Source organism: Cetorhinus maximus, chromosome 32, assembly GCF_964194155.1.
Source record: "Cetorhinus maximus chromosome 32, sCetMax3.hap1.1, whole genome shotgun sequence".
NCBI classification, from domain to species: domain Eukaryota; kingdom Metazoa; phylum Chordata; class Chondrichthyes; order Lamniformes; family Cetorhinidae; genus Cetorhinus; species Cetorhinus maximus.
The window spans coordinates 16,296,187-16,314,311 of record NC_135910.1 but is presented as its reverse complement, the minus strand read 5'-3'; the positions used below and the strand labels follow the sequence as shown (position 1 = coordinate 16,314,311).

At 42.2% G+C, this 18,125-nt stretch overlaps 1 protein-coding gene across 1 annotated transcript in view; it reads left to right on the top strand.

The window, feature by feature from the left end:
• Positions 1–18,125, top strand: part of sipa1l3 (signal-induced proliferation-associated 1 like 3) — a 150,679-nt gene that overhangs the window by 92,948 nt on the left and 39,606 nt on the right. The window contains exons 11-15 of the mRNA XM_078533365.1: positions 527–775; positions 3,799–3,942; positions 12,792–12,925; positions 15,959–16,077; positions 17,445–17,893. Coding sequence (XP_078389491.1) covers positions 527–775; positions 3,799–3,942; positions 12,792–12,925; positions 15,959–16,077; positions 17,445–17,893 — 1,095 coding nt within the window. The remainder of the gene's footprint in view (positions 1–526; positions 776–3,798; positions 3,943–12,791; positions 12,926–15,958; positions 16,078–17,444; positions 17,894–18,125) is intronic.

The following is an 18,125-nucleotide window of genomic DNA, read 5'->3' as shown; positions in this document are numbered from 1 at the left end:
GGGCTCATTGAATAGCAGTGGAGAATTGGAGCCCTGGCTGGTGGTGGTATCCCTCAACCAGAGTTGCTGAGACCCGATTGGAACACCCTTCCAACCTCCCCAGCTGAGGTCAGCATAGACTGGGGGTTAAACCAGTCACCATCTGTTCAAGTAACCATGCAGATACAAATATCAACAAGTGGCTTCTATAAAGCCCAGCCAATACATCATGGCAAGACTATCATTTGAATGGTAATGTCACAAACATTGAATTTGCTGGAACATAAGTTATCTGTTACTCAAGCACCAGAGTGTCAATGTCCCAGAATCATCTGAGGAACTTGCTGTTCAACAGAGCCAGTGGTGCAAAGTGTTCTTTCCTTTGTGATCTGCAGGGAAGCTACATTGCTGATGTATTATAAGCAGCAACAATCTTGAGTTTTACTCTTGTCCTTATTAAATATTTGCTGTTATGAAAGGTCAGTTGAGCAATTCACGAGATCATTGCCTAATTCTGACATGAATATGTTGCCTTCATTTGCTCCAGGGGTTGCTCTGAATTGTATGAAATGCACACCATGGACACGAAAGCTGAGAATGAAAGTACACCATATGGATTGAGACCACCATATAGAACCAACACTCTGCAGTGGAGCAGTCCCACAATCCACAGTGCATCACAGTCACAGCGATGTGTGCAGACCCTTCCCAATCAAGTATCAAACTGGAACCAGACCTCCGTACAACAGGGAGTCCCAGTTGCGTACAGTGATTCACAAGCCAAGAACAGCAAACGGCAAGTTCTTTCATCCAGAGCTGTGTGGAAGAGAGAAGGCTGAGGGGTGCCCTAATTGAGGCGTTTAAAATTTATGAAGGGGTTTGATAAGGTAGACTCAGAAAATGTTTCCACTTGTGGGAGAATCCACAACGAGAGACTATCAATATAACAAAACACAAATAAATCCAATGGTGAATTCAGGAGAAACTTCTATACTTGGAGGGTGGTTAGAATGTGGAACTTGTAAACACATCGAATGGTTTGAGATGAATAGCATTGAGGCATTTAAGGAAAAAGTAGGATGGGAAGAAGCTTGTGTAGAGCAAAAGCGCTGGTGTTGACCAGTTGAGTTAAATGGCCTGTTCATGTGCTGTAAATACTATGCACTACTGTACCCAATATAAAATGTTCATCAGCCACAGATTTTCTGGTCCTGAGATGTCTGCCAAATCTCAGCCTATTGAATGAATTAGGAAGGATAGTAAGATGGCTTGGCTCTATTCCCAACATGAAATTGGGCGTTCTTGTATTCACTGCCAAAGATCTTTGTTCCAATTCTCCTGACTGCGATCAGGTCCCTCCAGTGTAGTTGTTCTGTTATTGCTTATCAAGGTGCAGGTGCTCAGGAATAGAATGCATCCCATTTCCAGCATCCCTTGTCAGCATCGAGATGAGGGTTAAGGATAGAACAGCTTGATGCAGAGGAAAGCTGCCTTTATCCTGTCCCTACAACGTTCAGCACAACCTCCCATGAGTGACATTTTTTCCATTTCCCCCACACAACTATCTGAGTGACATTGTCAATTAGTACTTTAACTGGTGCAGTTTTGCACTGTAGTCCCAGGAGCACCTCATACTGGGCTGCATTTTAAATCAAGCCCCTGAGGTGAAAGATAATAAGTATTCCTTGCTTTCCTGTCTTCAAGAATACAAGTACTGGAAGGTAATCAATGCTTTATTGCTTCAATTCTTGACTCTTCCCACTACCTTACCCCCAGAGAAATGAATTGATCAGCTGATTTCTGTACAAGTCACCCTTAAAGTGAAGTAAGCGCTCAATATTATGCAGCTCTTTCTAAATTTATATACATTAAGCAGTTAGAACGGGATGAAATACTTCGGGGAGTGCTTTTACCCTCTCATCGGCTTCACTCAAACGTAAATGACCAGTTCCACACTCAAATGCAGTCTGAATGAATTTCTTATCTGGTTAAGAAAGAAAGGCCAACATTTCTGTAAGCGCCTTTTCATGACCTCAGGATATCCTAAAAAGCACTTTACAGCCGACTAAAACTTGAAGTGTAGCCACTGTTGTAATGCCGTAGCCAATATGTGCAGGGCAAGTTTCCACAACAGATAATTTGTTTGTGATAATTGAGGGATAAATATTGGCCAGGGTTCCCCTGCTGTTCTTCGAAATAGTGCCTTAGGATCTTTTACATCCACAGGGCAGGCTGACCTCGATTTTTGCATGTCATCCAAATGACGGCACCTCCAACAGTGCAGAAATCCTGTAATACTGTGCAGGAGTGTTAGTCTAGATTTGTTTTGCTCAAGTCCTGGAGTGGGACTTGAACCCACAACTTGGTGATACAGAGGTGAGAGTGCTACCAATTGAGCCACATCAGAACAAGCTAAATCTACAGAGCTGATCCTTAAGGATCTGGAACCTTTTAACAATATGTTCTTTCTAAATCACATGAAGGAAGGCAAGCAAGTCTACAAAGACCTGTTGATGAGCATTGAAGAGACATTGCTCCCGAGATAGGAACAAAGCCAGCCACTAAAGTTTACGCAAACATGTCGAACAAGATGGCACATTGAGATTCTAGTTGTTTGAAAGGATGTGGAACTTCTAAGTTGCTAAGGGGTATTTCCTTTTGTGCTGTGTTTGAATGTGAGCCTCCTGAGAATTGTCTTGATTTTAGTTATGAATGGTGTATCCTGGTACAGTAATGCAACTTGGTCATTTTAAAAATATTTGGCTCAGGATTTTCACCCGCTTCAGACAGTTGAGTCCCTGTCATTAGCCTTAGATTAATTCCTTAAAAGCTACAAAACTGGACATTTGTGTTCCCTGCCAGACTTGGCAGGAAGGCGACCTCACCTGTCTTCATGTGGGTGAAAGGACCTCAGCACAAGGGCACAATGTCAGACCTTGAGCAAAGACCCCTATAATGACCTGACTAGATTGCATCCAGTTATTATTGCAGACTGGAGGGACAAGGCCATAGGCCCTGCTGCACACATACTTAGTGCAGTAAATTCAGGTGTCAGCCATGGCTCAGTGGGAAGCACTCGCTCCTCTGGATCTGAGGTTGTGAATTCACATTCCACTTCAGAGGCTTCAGTACATTCTGTAGGCTGACACGCCAGTGCAATACTGAGAGAATGCTGCACTGTCATAGGTGCATTTTGGATGAGACATTACACACACCTCCATCTGCCCTCTCAGATAGGCGTAAAGGATCCAATTTAAAGGAAAGCAGAAGGAATTCTCTCCAGTTGTCCAGGCCAATTTGTCTCCCTCGATCAACCCCTAAAAGAAAAAATGATCTGGTCATTATTGCATTGCTATATGTGGGATCTTGCTGTGCACAAATTAGCTGCTGCATCCCCTATATTACAATAATGATAACACTCCAAAAATATATCTTTCACTGATTGTCAAATGCTTCGGCATATCCTGAGGTTATAAAATGCGCTATGTAAATGCATGTTCTTTCTCATCGAGAAAAAAAGATCTTGTATTGTGTTAGATCACAGTTTGGATGGGCTCCAAGAAGATTTCTGCTGTGCTCAGATGCTACTGATGATCCCCTTTTGAACACAGTGATGTAATTTGTATCTTACTGTAGTTACCTACCTTGCTGTTGTTGAAATGTTACGGACTCCCATATAATAAGTCCATCAGCATTGCCATGTAGGAGGTGTAAATTCTACAATAGGGATTTTCCATTGATGTAAATAAATTGTCATTAAATATGCAGCACCTGTCTTAGTCAAACTGGAGTTTGTCAAACATTCCATTTATCTTGCAGACCGGTTAGCTACCCAGAAACGTACTCTACAGCTTCCACTGCTGTGGTTGAAAGAGCTCCGCCATTTCGTAACCCTTCCGGAAGCTTCTCTTCACCAGGATCTGGAGGCATTCTGTCCAGTAGGCAAAAAGCTGTTAATGACAGGTAGGAGTGCAGCTCACTTTTATGTTATCTCATACCGTGGTACAGGAAAAGTGGGTTGGTATGGGGACCATGTGTGGTTTCCATCTCCAATAATACTGATCCGTGGAGTGCAGCCATCAGTATGCAGGTTTCTGGTTTCCAGTATTTTCCTGCAGTGAAACCTGCAGATGCTCACTGGGAATGGAGACTTTCACCAATGAGAAAATATTGGATAGACTAGGATTGTTTCCTCTGGAACAGAGGTGGCTAAGGGGAGATTTAATTGAGGAGCCTTTATAGAGTGGATAGGAAGGAGCTGTTTCCCGTAGAGAGGTCAATAACCAGGGGGCAAAGATTGAAAATAATTGGTAGAAGAATTAGAGGGGCGTTGAGGAGAAATGTTTTCACTCAGTGGGTGTCTGGAATTTGCTGCTTGAAATAAGTGACAAATCCTCAAATTAAAAAAAAACTTGGATTATGTACTTGAAGTGTGGTAATCTACAGATCAAGAACTGGAAAGTGAGATTCGGCTGGATAGCTCTTTTTCGGTTGGCACAAGCATAGGTGGGCCGAATGGCCTCCTGTGCTGTAAATTTCAATGATTCAATGTCCCAAGCCCAAATTTTCTTTCAGGTTCTAAGCACCCTGTGTCTCACTAAGTATTTAATTTATTATTCTTTTATAACTCTTCTGTTTGCTTCAACTGGGCTTGTGAGGAATGGTTGATTTTTTAAAAAATTCCTTCATGGCATGTTGGCGCCAGCATTTCTTGCCCATTCCTAAATGTCCTCGAAGGTGTTGGTGAGCTGCCTTTATGTTTGACTCGGAATTGAGGGGGGTAGGGGGGTGCCGTGTGGCCATTGTTGGAATCTACTGCTGGTTATGTCATGTGTTTTTATATAATTTACTTTGTCTAAGAGAGTCATGCAAAATCTATTGCTTTTGTCCCTGTGAGCTCAATTTGGGTTCCACCAGGGCCACTCGGCTCCTGACTTTGTAACAGCCCTGGTTCAAACAAGGACAAAAGAGCAGAACTCCAGAGGTGAGGTGAAAGTGACTGCCCTTGACATCAAGGCAGTATTTGACCAAGTGTGGCATCAAGGAGCCCTAGCAAAACTGGAAACGATGAAAATCGGGGGGAAATCTCTCCGCTGGTTGTGATTGTTGGAGGTCAATCATCTCTGTTCCAGGGCATCACTGCAGGAGTCCCTCAGGATAGTGTCCTAGGCCCAACCATCTTCAGCTGCTTCATCAATGATCTTCCTTCCACCATAAGGTCAGAAGTGGGGATGTTCACTGATGATTGCACAATGTTCAACACCATTCGTGACTCCTATGATAATGAAGCAGTCCATGTCTTAATGCAGCAAGACCTGGACAATATCTAGGCTTGGGCTGACAAGTGGCAAGTAACATTCACACGCACAAGTGTCGGGCAATGACCATCTCCAACAAGAGAGACTAACTATAGCCCCTTGACGTTCAATGGCATTACCATCACTGAATCCCCCACTATCAACATCCTGGGGGTTACCATTGACCAGAAACTGAACTGGACTAGCTATATAAATAGTGGCTACAAGAGGTCAGAGGCTAGTAACTCACTTCCTGACTATCCAAAGCCTGTCCACCATCTACAAGGCACAAGTCAGGAGTGTGGTGGAACACTCTCCGCTTGCCTGGATGAGTGCAGCTCCAACAACACTCAAGAAGCTTGACCCCGTTCAGGGCAAAGCAGTCCGCTTGATTGGCACCCCATCCACAAACGTTCACTCCCTCCACGATCGACGCACAGTGGTAGCAGAGTGTACCATCTACAAGATGCATTGCAGGAACTCACCAAGGCTCCTTAGACTGCGCCTTCCAAACCCACGACTGCTATCATCTGGAAGGACGAGGGCAGCAGATGCATGGGAACACCACCACCTGGAAGTTCCCCTCTAAGTCACTGACCATTCTGACTTGGAAATATATCACCGTTCCTTCACTGTCGCTGGGTCAAAATCCTGGAACTCCCTTCCTAACTGTATTCTGGGTGTACCTAGACCACAGAGTCTGCAGCAGTTCAAGAAGGCAGCTCACTACCACCTTAAGGACAATTAGGGATGGGAAATAAATCTTGGCCTAGCCAGCGATGCCCACATCCCATAAATGAATTTTTTGTTTTAAAAAATAATATTGATGAAAAGCAGGAATTGCTGGAAATGCACAGCTGCTCGAAAAAAAAAGTTAACATTTCATGGACAGCCCTTCATCAGAATTCAAGATGTAACCTTGAGAGGTGGGCCTTTGTTTTGTCTCAGATTCTGTGAATTTCCAGAATTTTCTGATTCAAATGTCCAAACTTTCAACTGTGCTGACTTTAGAAAGACATTCCACTTTCTTCTATTTCAAACTGCTAAAGTGAACCTTGGGCATATTGTACAGCCCAAACTCAGGATTGCACAGAAGGAGTGCATGGCTATGAAATTTTAAAATGTCCTTTTTGGCAAGCTGTCTGATCACTCTCTGGATTTTGCTTTCTGTCTCTTCTGTTGCGCTTGGACTAAGCAGCATCGTGATACTGGAGTGTCACTTCATTTGATAGGTTTTTATTTAAAATGGGAATGTATATGGCAGGAATGAGGCAGTTAATGAAAAATTTTCATGATTCTGTAGGCGCCATAAATCCACACGAGCTTGTGTATATAAAAGATTTTAATCAAGTTATTACAGATCATATCAACCATTATTTGGTACTGTTGTCACTTTACTAAGGTTTCATTTCCAGCCTTGCTTTTTATCTTAATTTATTCTGTAATAAAAGCAGAAGGCATTTGGAGTTCTCCGTGGTTCTGCCAGTATTGATGCAGAGGTCTAGAGCCTTTGTAACGTTCTGATGAAAGATGCAAATTCACACCTGTCTTTACAGATGTTGATGGATGTGCTGCCTGTGGCAAAACGTTTTTGATTTTTATTTCAAATTTTGAATGCAAAATTTAAGGTTTAATTCCTTTGTGGAAAAGAGATGAACTTGCAAGTACACTGCATTTTAAATCCTATCAGAAGTGCACGAACAGATTAATAACAGAGGAATCAGTTAACTGCTGCTATCTGAGGAAAGACTAGAGCTGAGAATAATTACATTTAATCCTGATCACACCTGAACCATGGAAAGGGCTATCATGTGGCTGTAACATCCATCAGGCAACAGTGAATAAATAATGGACAAATGATGGAGTGAGGAATCTGGTAGAGGTCTGGTCAAACCTACCTGATGAACATCAGTGAGAGAACGTCCAAATGCTGGTACCATAGGTGTAAATAGTCAAACTTCCATTTTCAACAAAAAATGGGAATTGCTGTTGAAATTTAACAACATAAATTAGAAATTATGGGACGTGTTATGCCTCCAGGTGATGTGACATTGTTCAAATTTGGCAGACTTTGAATCATTACAGTGATGGCTTTCAACATATGAAGCTTGTGGTTGCTAGGGTAACGTTTAGTGCAGTGCCACACAACCTCTCTCTCACCTAATGTATTCCAAACAGTGTTTATGATAGTGCAGCTGAAATTATATCCAAAATGTGAGGTGTTGACCGCAGGCTGTCCGTGTCATCAAATATGTTAGCAAATGTTTAACTTCTGGTTGAAATTTGTATCATCTGCGCCAACTTAAAATGGCTTTATGTACATTTGTCTGCTAAACAGATTTTAAGGCTGTTAACCGGCTGAAACTATTGTGGCCATCCGCTGAGTTTAATTCATGCAGGGGATGTGCTGCTGTAACTTGAATCTTGGTTAATGGTTCTCCTGTCATACTGTTCCCTTTGTCATTACCCAGCATATACAAAGCTCCCAAGTAGCACATTCCTACAAGGGCAGATGGTATAGACCTTTTACACTTGACCACTTGTGCCTCGATGTGTGCATAGAAATTAAAAAGTCTGTACGATTTTGTCTAAAACATAACATGCAGGTAAGAAGCAAGCACAGATTGAAGAAACTGTGCACCATTGTCCCAGTGAAACTTCAGATCACTGGAGCTGGATATAAGAGTTTTGACTATTTTCAATGAGACAATCCTCTAGAGGAAAGACTATTGTACATATCTGGTTTCTACACCAAATAACATTCCCAGTTGTGTTAAGATTTTTCTCTTTCTCATCAGGCTTTTGAGAGAGACCATTCTTTTAGTTTTAAGATGTGTTTGTGTTTTCAATTGAGTTAGTGGCTATACTAGAGAAGGGGGTGCCTTTATCCATTGGTGCCAGATAGCATCAAATTTAAGGTATACTTTGTGTTGCCTCCTGATTTTGGAAATGAAAAAGCATTTATTTAAAAAATTGAATGGAAGTGAGTGCGCATCACACTGGCGTATCCAAGGTACTGTGCAACCAGAGGGCATAAGCTCCAAACATCCTGTGGAATTCCAGATCTTAGTCCTTTATTTAAAAACTCCAGTAAGATTCCATCATTTGTCAGCTCCTGTTACAGAAAACAACTTACATTTCTATCGTGCCTTTCACAACCACAGGGCAACTTGGTGTTTTACAGCTAATGAAGTACATTTGAAGTCCAATCACTGATGTCCTGTAGGAAATGTGTACAGCAAAGTCCCACAGACAGCAATGGGATAATGACCAGATCATCTGTTTTTTTAAGTGATATTAGGTGATGGATAAATATTGGCCAGAGCAATGGGGAGAGCTCCCATGCTCTTATTCACAATAATTATGAGGAATTTTTTGCACCTGCCTGAGAGCACAGACTGGTCCTGGGTTTAATGTCTCATCCGGACCACTCATCTCTAACAGTGGAGCACTCCCTCTGTATTGTGAGTGTCAGACTAGATTTTTGTGCTCAAGTCAGTGGGACTTGAACCCACAAGCTTGTGACTCAAGAGGCTAGCAACAGAGCTACAGCTAGCACTACACCTGTATGCCTGGCATTGGAAACCCTTGTAAGGTGTTAACTGTGTCAACAAAAATATGATTCTTGGAAACCTGAAGTAATAGAAAAAGCAAGAATGTCCATCAACTCCTGAAATGAGAGAAGATGGGCTAAATTTTGAATTTTGGACCCTTTGTCACTTCTGACTCTGTCTGCACTTGAGTTGTTAACTGGCCCTTCTCTTTAGGTGTGAACAGATCTGTCATTATGCCTGTTAATTGTGAAACACATACAGGCTAGAACTTTGCCTTTGAATGACAGTGAGGTATGATATTGACTTGTCAAATTTACATTTCAGACAGCTGAATCATTCATTTATTATATGTAAGTTTTTTTATTTGCATTTAGAAGTGCTGTGAAAACCTCCTGCCAGTTACTTCTTTAGCAGGGTTAAACGGGAGTTGTTGATTAATTGGATCTTTGGATACTGTTCAGCACTTATAAGCCTACAATCACCCATTATAAATTACAGCTCTTCAAACACCAAACTGGTTTTTCAAGGAACAAAAGAATTTCTAACCCTGGATTGCATACTGGTTCAGATTTGTTTTTGTTTACCCAACTGTATAGCAATACAGATAATGAGAGGGAGCCATTAAGGCATCTGAACTGAAATCTAAAATACGTTTGTGGGTGGCTGCAGATTCCAAACTAAATTTCAGGGAATTTTTACTTTCAGGTTATGATGAAAGAAGCCAAACCTGTCTGGTGTGTAACAGTGATATTCACACCTACAGGGGGGCCTGACGGGAAATTACATTACTAATCAACTCCTTCATAGAGTCATTATGGCACAGAAGGAGGCCATTGAGCCCATCAAGTCCATATTGGCTCTCTGTTCTACAATCAATCCCATTCTCTTTGCTCTGATGTGTATGAAATGCAGCTTGGGCAGCTCTAAATGTGGGCGGTGTTATTTGTTGCAGACCAGTTATTCTTCAGGAAGTTGGTATAAGCAGGGTACTTGTTTGTAAAGCAGGTTTGGACATGGTGTGATCCTTTTATATGCTTGGATCTGCCTGTTCATTTATTGGTGCCAGGCTTGGGTGGGTGCAGCATTATACGCTAAAATGAGCTGTAATGAGCTGCGAGTGCCTGGCCACGACTTAGGGGATCCTGTGGTTTGTGACTTTTTTCTTTAATAATCTCGAACCACTTTGGCTCTGTCCATTTATGGATGTGATTTCAAGCATCCTGATAGAGGTACATCAAACTACTGGCTTAGCCCTACAGCTATTGGTTGCTTGTTTTTTTAAAAAGGTATTTTAGACTTTGACTGTGGAATGGCTGCCTGTCTCTAATTCATTTATGCCCTTCATCTATGGCGACTAACAAATCAGTTGGTCTAATGGTGGAGCAGCAGTGTGCAGATGAAAGGCAGCATGTGATAGAATGTACTATTATATTTTGGGATTCTCAAACTGATCTGCAGGATCTATTCCCCAGAATATGTCCTGCAACCTGTTAGGAATAAATCCATATTAGTTCAATACATGTTGAAACTGCCCTTGTACCTGCTGGCATGAGTTTGGCATCCTTTCATCGTGTAGGGCATTTATGTAACCTGACTGGCATGAGTGTGGTTGCACTGCTTTTAATCTCTTCAAGCCGTGCGAGTTCAGTAGCAAAAGCTCTGTCCCTTCCACAAAGACTATGAGGATACTTTTTATTGTGAGGTCTGAGATTTTTCCTAACCCTAACTACCACTATAACTGACCTGGAATTAGTTGATGCAACCTCTATGAAAAGTGTTCTATTCACCAAAATTTTCACGTCCTCCCAACTTGAGAATAAATTACCCAAAAAGGTGACCTAGTCTTGCATTAAATGCTGATGCACAGCCCTTCGGCTTGTTTTGGGAACAGAACCTTGAAAGGCAAGTTAGTTTTCTCGTTAAACCATTTGTGGAAAGAAAGAGCTACCTCATGTCAAGATGGCCATGAATTATGTTCTTTCTTGTGTTCCTAGTACAACAACAAAGGTCATGTCCTTTGTCGTCACACAAGGTGGTGCAAGGAATTAAAAGCACAGCCAGAAAAACAAAACCTTTCCTGTTTGTCTCGTATAACTTGATAACGTAAATTCCAATCCATGTATGTAGCATAAGCAGCAGTTTGCCTTTCGGACTGAATATTGAGTTCAACAATTTCAGATCATGAACTCTCTCCTCCATCCCCACCCCCTTTCCGTTTCTTCCCCCTCTTTGTTTTTTCCAATAATTTATATAGATTTTTCTTTTCCCACCTATTTCCATTATTTTTAAATATATTTCCACCCATTGTTTTATCTCTACCTTTTAGCCTTTTTAGTATTCCTTCACCCCACCCCACCCCCACTAGGGCTATCTGTACCTTGCTTGTCCTGCTTTCTACCCTTAATTAGCACATTCCTCAGATAATATCACCACCTTCAACACCTCTTTGTCCTTCTGTCTGTGACATCTTTTGGTTATCTCCACCTATTACTGGCTTCTTGTCCCAACAACCCCCCTCCCCCTTAAACCAGCTTATATTTCACCCCTTTCCTATGTTTACTTAGTTCTGTTGAAGGGTCATGAGGACTCGAAACGCCAACTGTGCTCTTCTCCGCCGATGCTGCCAGACCTGCTGAGTTTTTCCAGGTATTTCTGTTTCTGTTTTTGTTTTGGCCTGAAGCTCTGTTTCACTTTCTACAGACGCTGCCAGGCCGGCTGAGTATTTTCAACATTTTCTATTTCTGTTTCCGATTTCCAACATCTGCAGTATTTTGCCTTTGCGCAGAATTATAGGGTTGCCTCCTGCCTATTTGGAGCTTGAGATTATAAAGAAAAGCAAAGCTGTGAAGGTTAGAAATTTATTTTATTTAAAAAAAAAAATACTGAAAATGCACAGCACCTGCAAAGACCAGTTCATACTGAGTGAGATCCTTCATCATCAATACTTGAACTTATATGCAGACTCTATTTTGGAAGTGCTGATATTCCTATAACAAAAGACCAATCTACAGAGTACAGGGACACTTGCATTACAGCCAGGTTTAGACACGTGAAGAAGGGGAAAATGGAGACAAATCACTTCACTATATGAATAGATTCTCCTGGGCTTCAGTGCACTACTGAAACTCGAAATTGAGTGGTGTAAAGAGTTCTGGAACCAGACCATTGTGGTCAGTGCACGACCAGGGGAGACCAGGAAGAGAAATCGAGATGGGGGTAGTTTTAAATTTGCAAGTTAACCTTCCGAAACAACAATCTGGTGATTGTACAAGACTTGCCATGTCATAATGCATCATTGGTAGTTTCTTTGCTTTAGATCACACATCTATTATCTCTGCTGGCATTTGCCAGGGATTGTCGAGATTGAATGGCTTTAATGGGGAGAAAATAGAGCTATAAAGATGGCAGTTACCAAAATTAAACTATTTTAATGGCTGTTGTGCTGAGAGGGTTTTAAAGGTTACCAACATTATCAGTTAAACATAGTTTGATCACTGCTCAACCATAAAACTGGAATTAATCACAGTCTATTTTTATACAGATAACACTACATCGAAGCAGTGGAATAACCTTGAAATCATCTGCACTGAAAACATTCTAATACTTTAGTTCATTCCTATTTCTGTTGTGCTTTTCTCTCCCCTTCCCCCATATTTCCCCCCCACCCCCCAACTTCCCCAAAAGGATGACCTCATCCTCCAGGCAGTATTTGCACACGAGCCTCGGCTGGCTGCTGGTCTCGATGCTAAACCTTCCCATTAGATTTGTCACATGGGCTCTTAAAATGAAGGGCAACCTTAGACTGCAGTCTATTCAAAATTATTGCTGCAAAAGCAGTCAGCTTTTTTGAATTACCAGTTTTGTGTATAAAATAAAACTTGGAGCATTTAATTTTGCAGCACCCATATTTATGCTTTGACCCATTCAACTGGAGCATGTCCTGTGCTTATTTCACTGACAGGTATGGAGGAGGAGGAGGCCAACGTCCACTTGCCCCCTACGAGCAACACAACAAAGATGACGTGATGTCAAGTGGCGATTCTTCGTCTGGAGGATTAACCAGCCAGGACAGTACGATAGAGCGAAATAAGAATGGTAATGGTTTGTAGTTGATGCTGCAGATTTTCTGCTCGTGCACTGTCTTATCTCTGGGGTTTGGGTGGGCATTAATATTTATTTAATTTGTGCTCCCTCCCTCCCTCCCCTTCCTTAATGGTGCTGACTCGTGCAGGGTACAGTTCATGGACACCAGCAGCCCTTTATGCCTTTACCACTGCCAGAAGAATTGGGTGCCAACGCGTTGATGGATTCACTATTGCTATCACATGGGACAATTTCAACCCATTTGCATCAAGAGGACTCTTGTATTTAATATGGACAAATCAGTTCCTCGTAAGATAATTGTCTGATTTATCAAAATTGAGAAATTCTTTTTAAAAACCGCAGTCGGAACAAAAAGTGAAGCACAGTGCTGCAAAAGCTTAGGTCTGGCAGCATCTATGGAGAGAGAAACCATTTTGAGTTCCAAAGAAAAGTCATGATAGGCTCAACATTAACTCTGTTTCTCTCTCCAAAGATGCTGCCTGCCCTGCTGAGCTTTTCCAGCACTTCGTTTTTATTTCCAATTTTCAGCATCTGCGGTATTTTGCCTTTACAAAAGAAAGTGAAATTCTTTTAAATGTAGTGTTCTAGGGCAGGTGGGTTAGCTAACTATATTAGTGCACTGTTCTTTCACCTCTGGAACTTGGGTTTGAATCAGACTTATGGTATAATTTGTTCCTACGTTTGCTTTCTGTAAAGCGTCTACACGGATGAGTTCAGTAATCTCGGCTCAGTCCTCTGACAATGACCCAAGGCTACATAGGCTGCTAATATTTGACAAAGCCTGGGTGTACTTTTAATCTGGTATGCTACGAGTTGTGCGTGGTGCTACCATTGGGACAGAGGGCTCTCACTGCTGCTGTAGAAATGGTATAGCCCCACATTCATAGCATCCTTGCTCTACAGCATTCACTTGCAATCCCAGCAAAGTGGGATGTTGAGAGAGAAACGGAGTACGTGATTATTACAGCATGGCATTTTTAATTCACTTGTTTTCGTTGCAAAGTAATGCCTCCAACGACTAAAAGAAAAACTCACACCTACGATTTGTCCAATATTGACAGCTCTGTCTGTATGGCCATTGCATAAAGTCACAGGGTGTTGAATGGGACATTTCAATTAGAAGGTACACTGGGTGCATGTAGGTCAGTGGCCCGTTGATGAAAGGAAGTGTGGAATGAGTTACAAATGCCAGACAATCTTTCAAAGGATTGTCTGATTGCTGGGGACAGGGGGGCTGGTGGTGGAGCGGGAGCATAAAATATAGGTGCTATTTTGAAATGCTGTAACAAGTACAATTGTGAGGTACTGCAGAGATAACCTAGCCCAGTCTGTCAACAGCAGCTTTTATTGAAAAGATCTCACACTGCTGGGATCTTTTCATTACTCATTTTTGAATTAGCAACCACAAGAGAATGTTGTGTTTAGTCATTTAATTTCAACCTCCCTTCCTTGCTGCTTTTTACTTGAAGCAAGCATTGTAAACTAGTTAGATGTGAGGAAGGATTTGTTTTGTATTGGATTACAGCTCTTCTCAAGGTTTAATTAAACAATAACATCTGACCAGGGCAGCTGTGTTTATACTGGTAATGACTGCAGAACATTAGAGCTTGCAGAAGACCTCTTGTGACTCATGTTTATTGGCTGCAGGTAAATCACTCTTATCCATCTGTGTGTAAAGATGGTTTGCCCTCTTTTTAAAAAAAAACAGATTCAATTTTTTTAATGAATTAATCCTTATGGAACTGTGTGTGGGCCATGTGTTGTGGTGTCTGGGAAAGCTGCTTATGCTGTTGGAGCTGTCGAAATGCTCTCAACACTCTCCAGCTGCAGTAGTCCTATTGTGCAATCACCTTAACCCCTTAATTTCCAGTCCCAATCATACTTATTTATTCTATTGCAGCTGTTTTTTTTTGCTGCAGGTTAAAACCCCTCGTTCACCCCTTGATAGCACTAATTCACCAAGACATAATGCTCTGCTGGTGCTGGCAACCCTGTAGCACCACAATCATCTTTGATGCGGATGCTAGACTCTGAATGATGGCAGCTGTTCAACTGGAAGGGCTGTGCGGACCTATCGCCTGACTGTGCTGACATGGTCGATCTCAGCCTGAGAGGTGGAAAGGATACCACAGTTGACCTTAGTACCCCAAGGATTAGAAAGAGGAAAGCCAGTCAGAGAATTGTGTGTGTGGAGTTGGATGAGAATGTAGGGACAGGAATAGGCCATTCACCCCCTCAAGCCTGTTCGATCATTCAATACCTCAACCCATTTAACCCAGTCTCTTGAGACGAATGCTCTGGATTTCCCTTAACTTTGGTATGAGAAAGTACTTTCTGGTTTCACCCCTGACAGGCCTAGCTTCAGTTTTAAAATTGTGCCTCCTTTTTCTCAATTTCCCACAGCAGAGGAAATAGTTAATTCTGTATCAATCCTCATGAGCCCCTGTTATAATTTTTAAAACCCCAATTAGGTCAACCCTCAACCTATAAAATCATGGGCATACAAGCCAGGTTAATTCAACTAGTCCTCGTAATTTAACTTTAACCCCCAGTCTCACTCTGCATCTGCCCTGTACCTCCTCCAAGATCAATATATCTTTCTTGTGGTCAGTGCCCGAAGCTGAGCGCAATTCTCCAGAAGGAGCCTGATAAGGATGTGTGCAACTGAAAAGTTGCCTTCTCATTTGACTTCCAATCCCCTGTGAGATCTTCCATGGTTAAATAGCCCATCGAGAATTGCCATGTTGCCATACAAATGATACCAGCAGCTGTGGGGCCGTTGCTTAGTGGAAGCCTACATACTCATGAGGAGAGGAGAAAGAAGATGTTATTGGCCAAACAAAAAACACAGGGGGCCTAATAGATTCACCACTTGTTCTTAGCTACTCTGTGCTACTGATTCATCTTCAGTTTGGAAGGGCAAGAGGAGCTATTGCAGCCTTCTGGTAATGATCCGTCATCTTTGCAAGCTATTTATGTTAATAAATTGTTACTATAATTAAAAATTTGGCTCTTCAATTTCAGAGCCTTTGTGGCATGTGCCAACTGCATCCAAAGTTTACTCAACCTCCGGAAACAACATCAATAAGCGCCTCCCTAGACAAGAGCTAGCAGGCAAGGATTCCCCCAACAGACATTCCAAAGTAAGCCTCTTTATTTCTGTAGTCTAACTGCTCGTATCATGTTGAGTGTTATTGGCTGCGGGTAAATCAGGTCTTATCTGTTTGTGTGTAAAGATGGTTCGACCCTTTTTTTATGATTCCATAATCATAAAATCATAATTCCATTTTTTAAATGAATTAATCCTTATGGAACAGTGTGTGGCCCTATCTGACATGCTCTGCAAAACCTGTTGCCATTGTCAACTGAGTTAAGAAGTAACAAGTTCTCTTTGGTGTGACCCTATTAACAGAGAAGATGACTATTTCACAAGATCAAGGTGTCAGCATGGCTCAGTTGGTAGCACTCTTGCCTCAGTCAGAAGGTTGTGGGTCCAAGTCCCACCCCAGAGGCTCGGGCACAAGATCTAGGCTGATAATTTTAGTGCAGTACTAAGGATATGCTGTGCTGTCGGAGGTGCCATCTTTCAGATGAGGCATTAAACCGGGTCCCTGTCTGCCCTCTTGGACATAAAAGGTCCCACGGTCAATATTTTGAAGAGAAGGTGAGTTAATCCTGGTATCCTAGCCAACAATTTAGCCCTCGAGTGGCATCACAAAAATAGATTGTCTGGTCATCACACTTGTGGGAGCTTGCTGTGCATAAATTTAATTGCAGCATTTCCTACATTACAACAGTGACTACACTTCAAAAGTACCTCATTGGTTGCACAGCTCTTTGGGACAATGGTACTATGTAACTGCAAAGCTTTTGTATTTTTCTTTTGTTTTATTTGCCCCTACTTCTCTCGTGAAAGCATTAATTCTACAGGGCCCTGCTGTTCAGTATCTATTCCCTACCCCTTGCTCCCCTGGGCTTGTGCTTTACCCTGTACCGTGAGTGTGGAATGTCTTTGTGAATTTGGAGGGCACCAATAATTCTGCTTTATTATCATGATAGCAGTCAGCATTTGGAATCCTGTGATAGTCCCAGGTGCTAATTGTGATAACCTTTTATTACAGGTTTAGCTGAGATCACAATTCAGCCCAATACCTTCTTGGTCTATAGACTTTGTTCCATACTGTGCAGTACATTGATTGCAGTTTCTGGTTCATTTAATCAGAGAGCATAAATCTGAGTGACCTAATTTAGATTTTGCGCTTCAACACTTTTTTCCCAGAACTGGGTTTGAGAAAAATTCATGGGCATTCATTTAATGGCTTCTGAGCTCGTGATTCCTACCCACTCACTTCAATGCACAGAAAGTTGCAGCTGGAGAGTACAGAAATGGAAGATCCCTGTCCCTTGTCTCGAAGCTGAAATAGTTGACTGTTGAGCTTTCTAAGTTGAGCCTTCTCTGAGACCTCCATAGTCTGCAGTTGTGATTCTATTTTTGTCTGTTTCTTAACAGGGCGATGCCCATTACTCAAGCCAGTCAAGTAGTAATACTCTGTCCAGCAATGCCTCCAGCAGCCACAGTGATGAAAGATGGTTTGACAACATGGAGCATATGGAGGTTGATCGTGAGGCCTTGGCGAAAGGAGCATCCAGTGACAGTGGCATTGACACCACCCTCCATGCACCTAGTCCATTTGCTTCAGGCACAGCCGCAGCTAAATCTGCGAGACCAGCACCTCGCAGAGAGAAACCCCAGAAACCGATGCAGACCTCTGTCACCTACTGTGGGTTGCAGGACTACAGCAGCCGGCTATTCGACCGGACACCGCCTTACTTGGAGAGGAGGAGAGACTCGTCGCCAACACTCAGCACCAATGGTCAAAGTAAAGGGTACAGAATGAAAATCTGCGGTTCTTCTAATAGCGGCAATGCCAGCTTCAGCAACGAGAACATGCATCCAAGGTAAACTGAACCTTCCGTCTAACCCGGTCTTCATAAGAAATAAAGGTGTAAGATGCTAGAAAGTGAGTGGAGAGCACTGCCCGAAGGCTGAGCAGAAGCTTCAGGGGTCAGGTCTTAGTCTGTGCTGAGTTTGCTGTTCTCAGTCAAGAGGGTTATACAGGGTTTGGAGAGAAGAATATTAGCAACACAATTCTGATTGCTTTGTAATCATCCATGGTGTATGGTTGTCAAG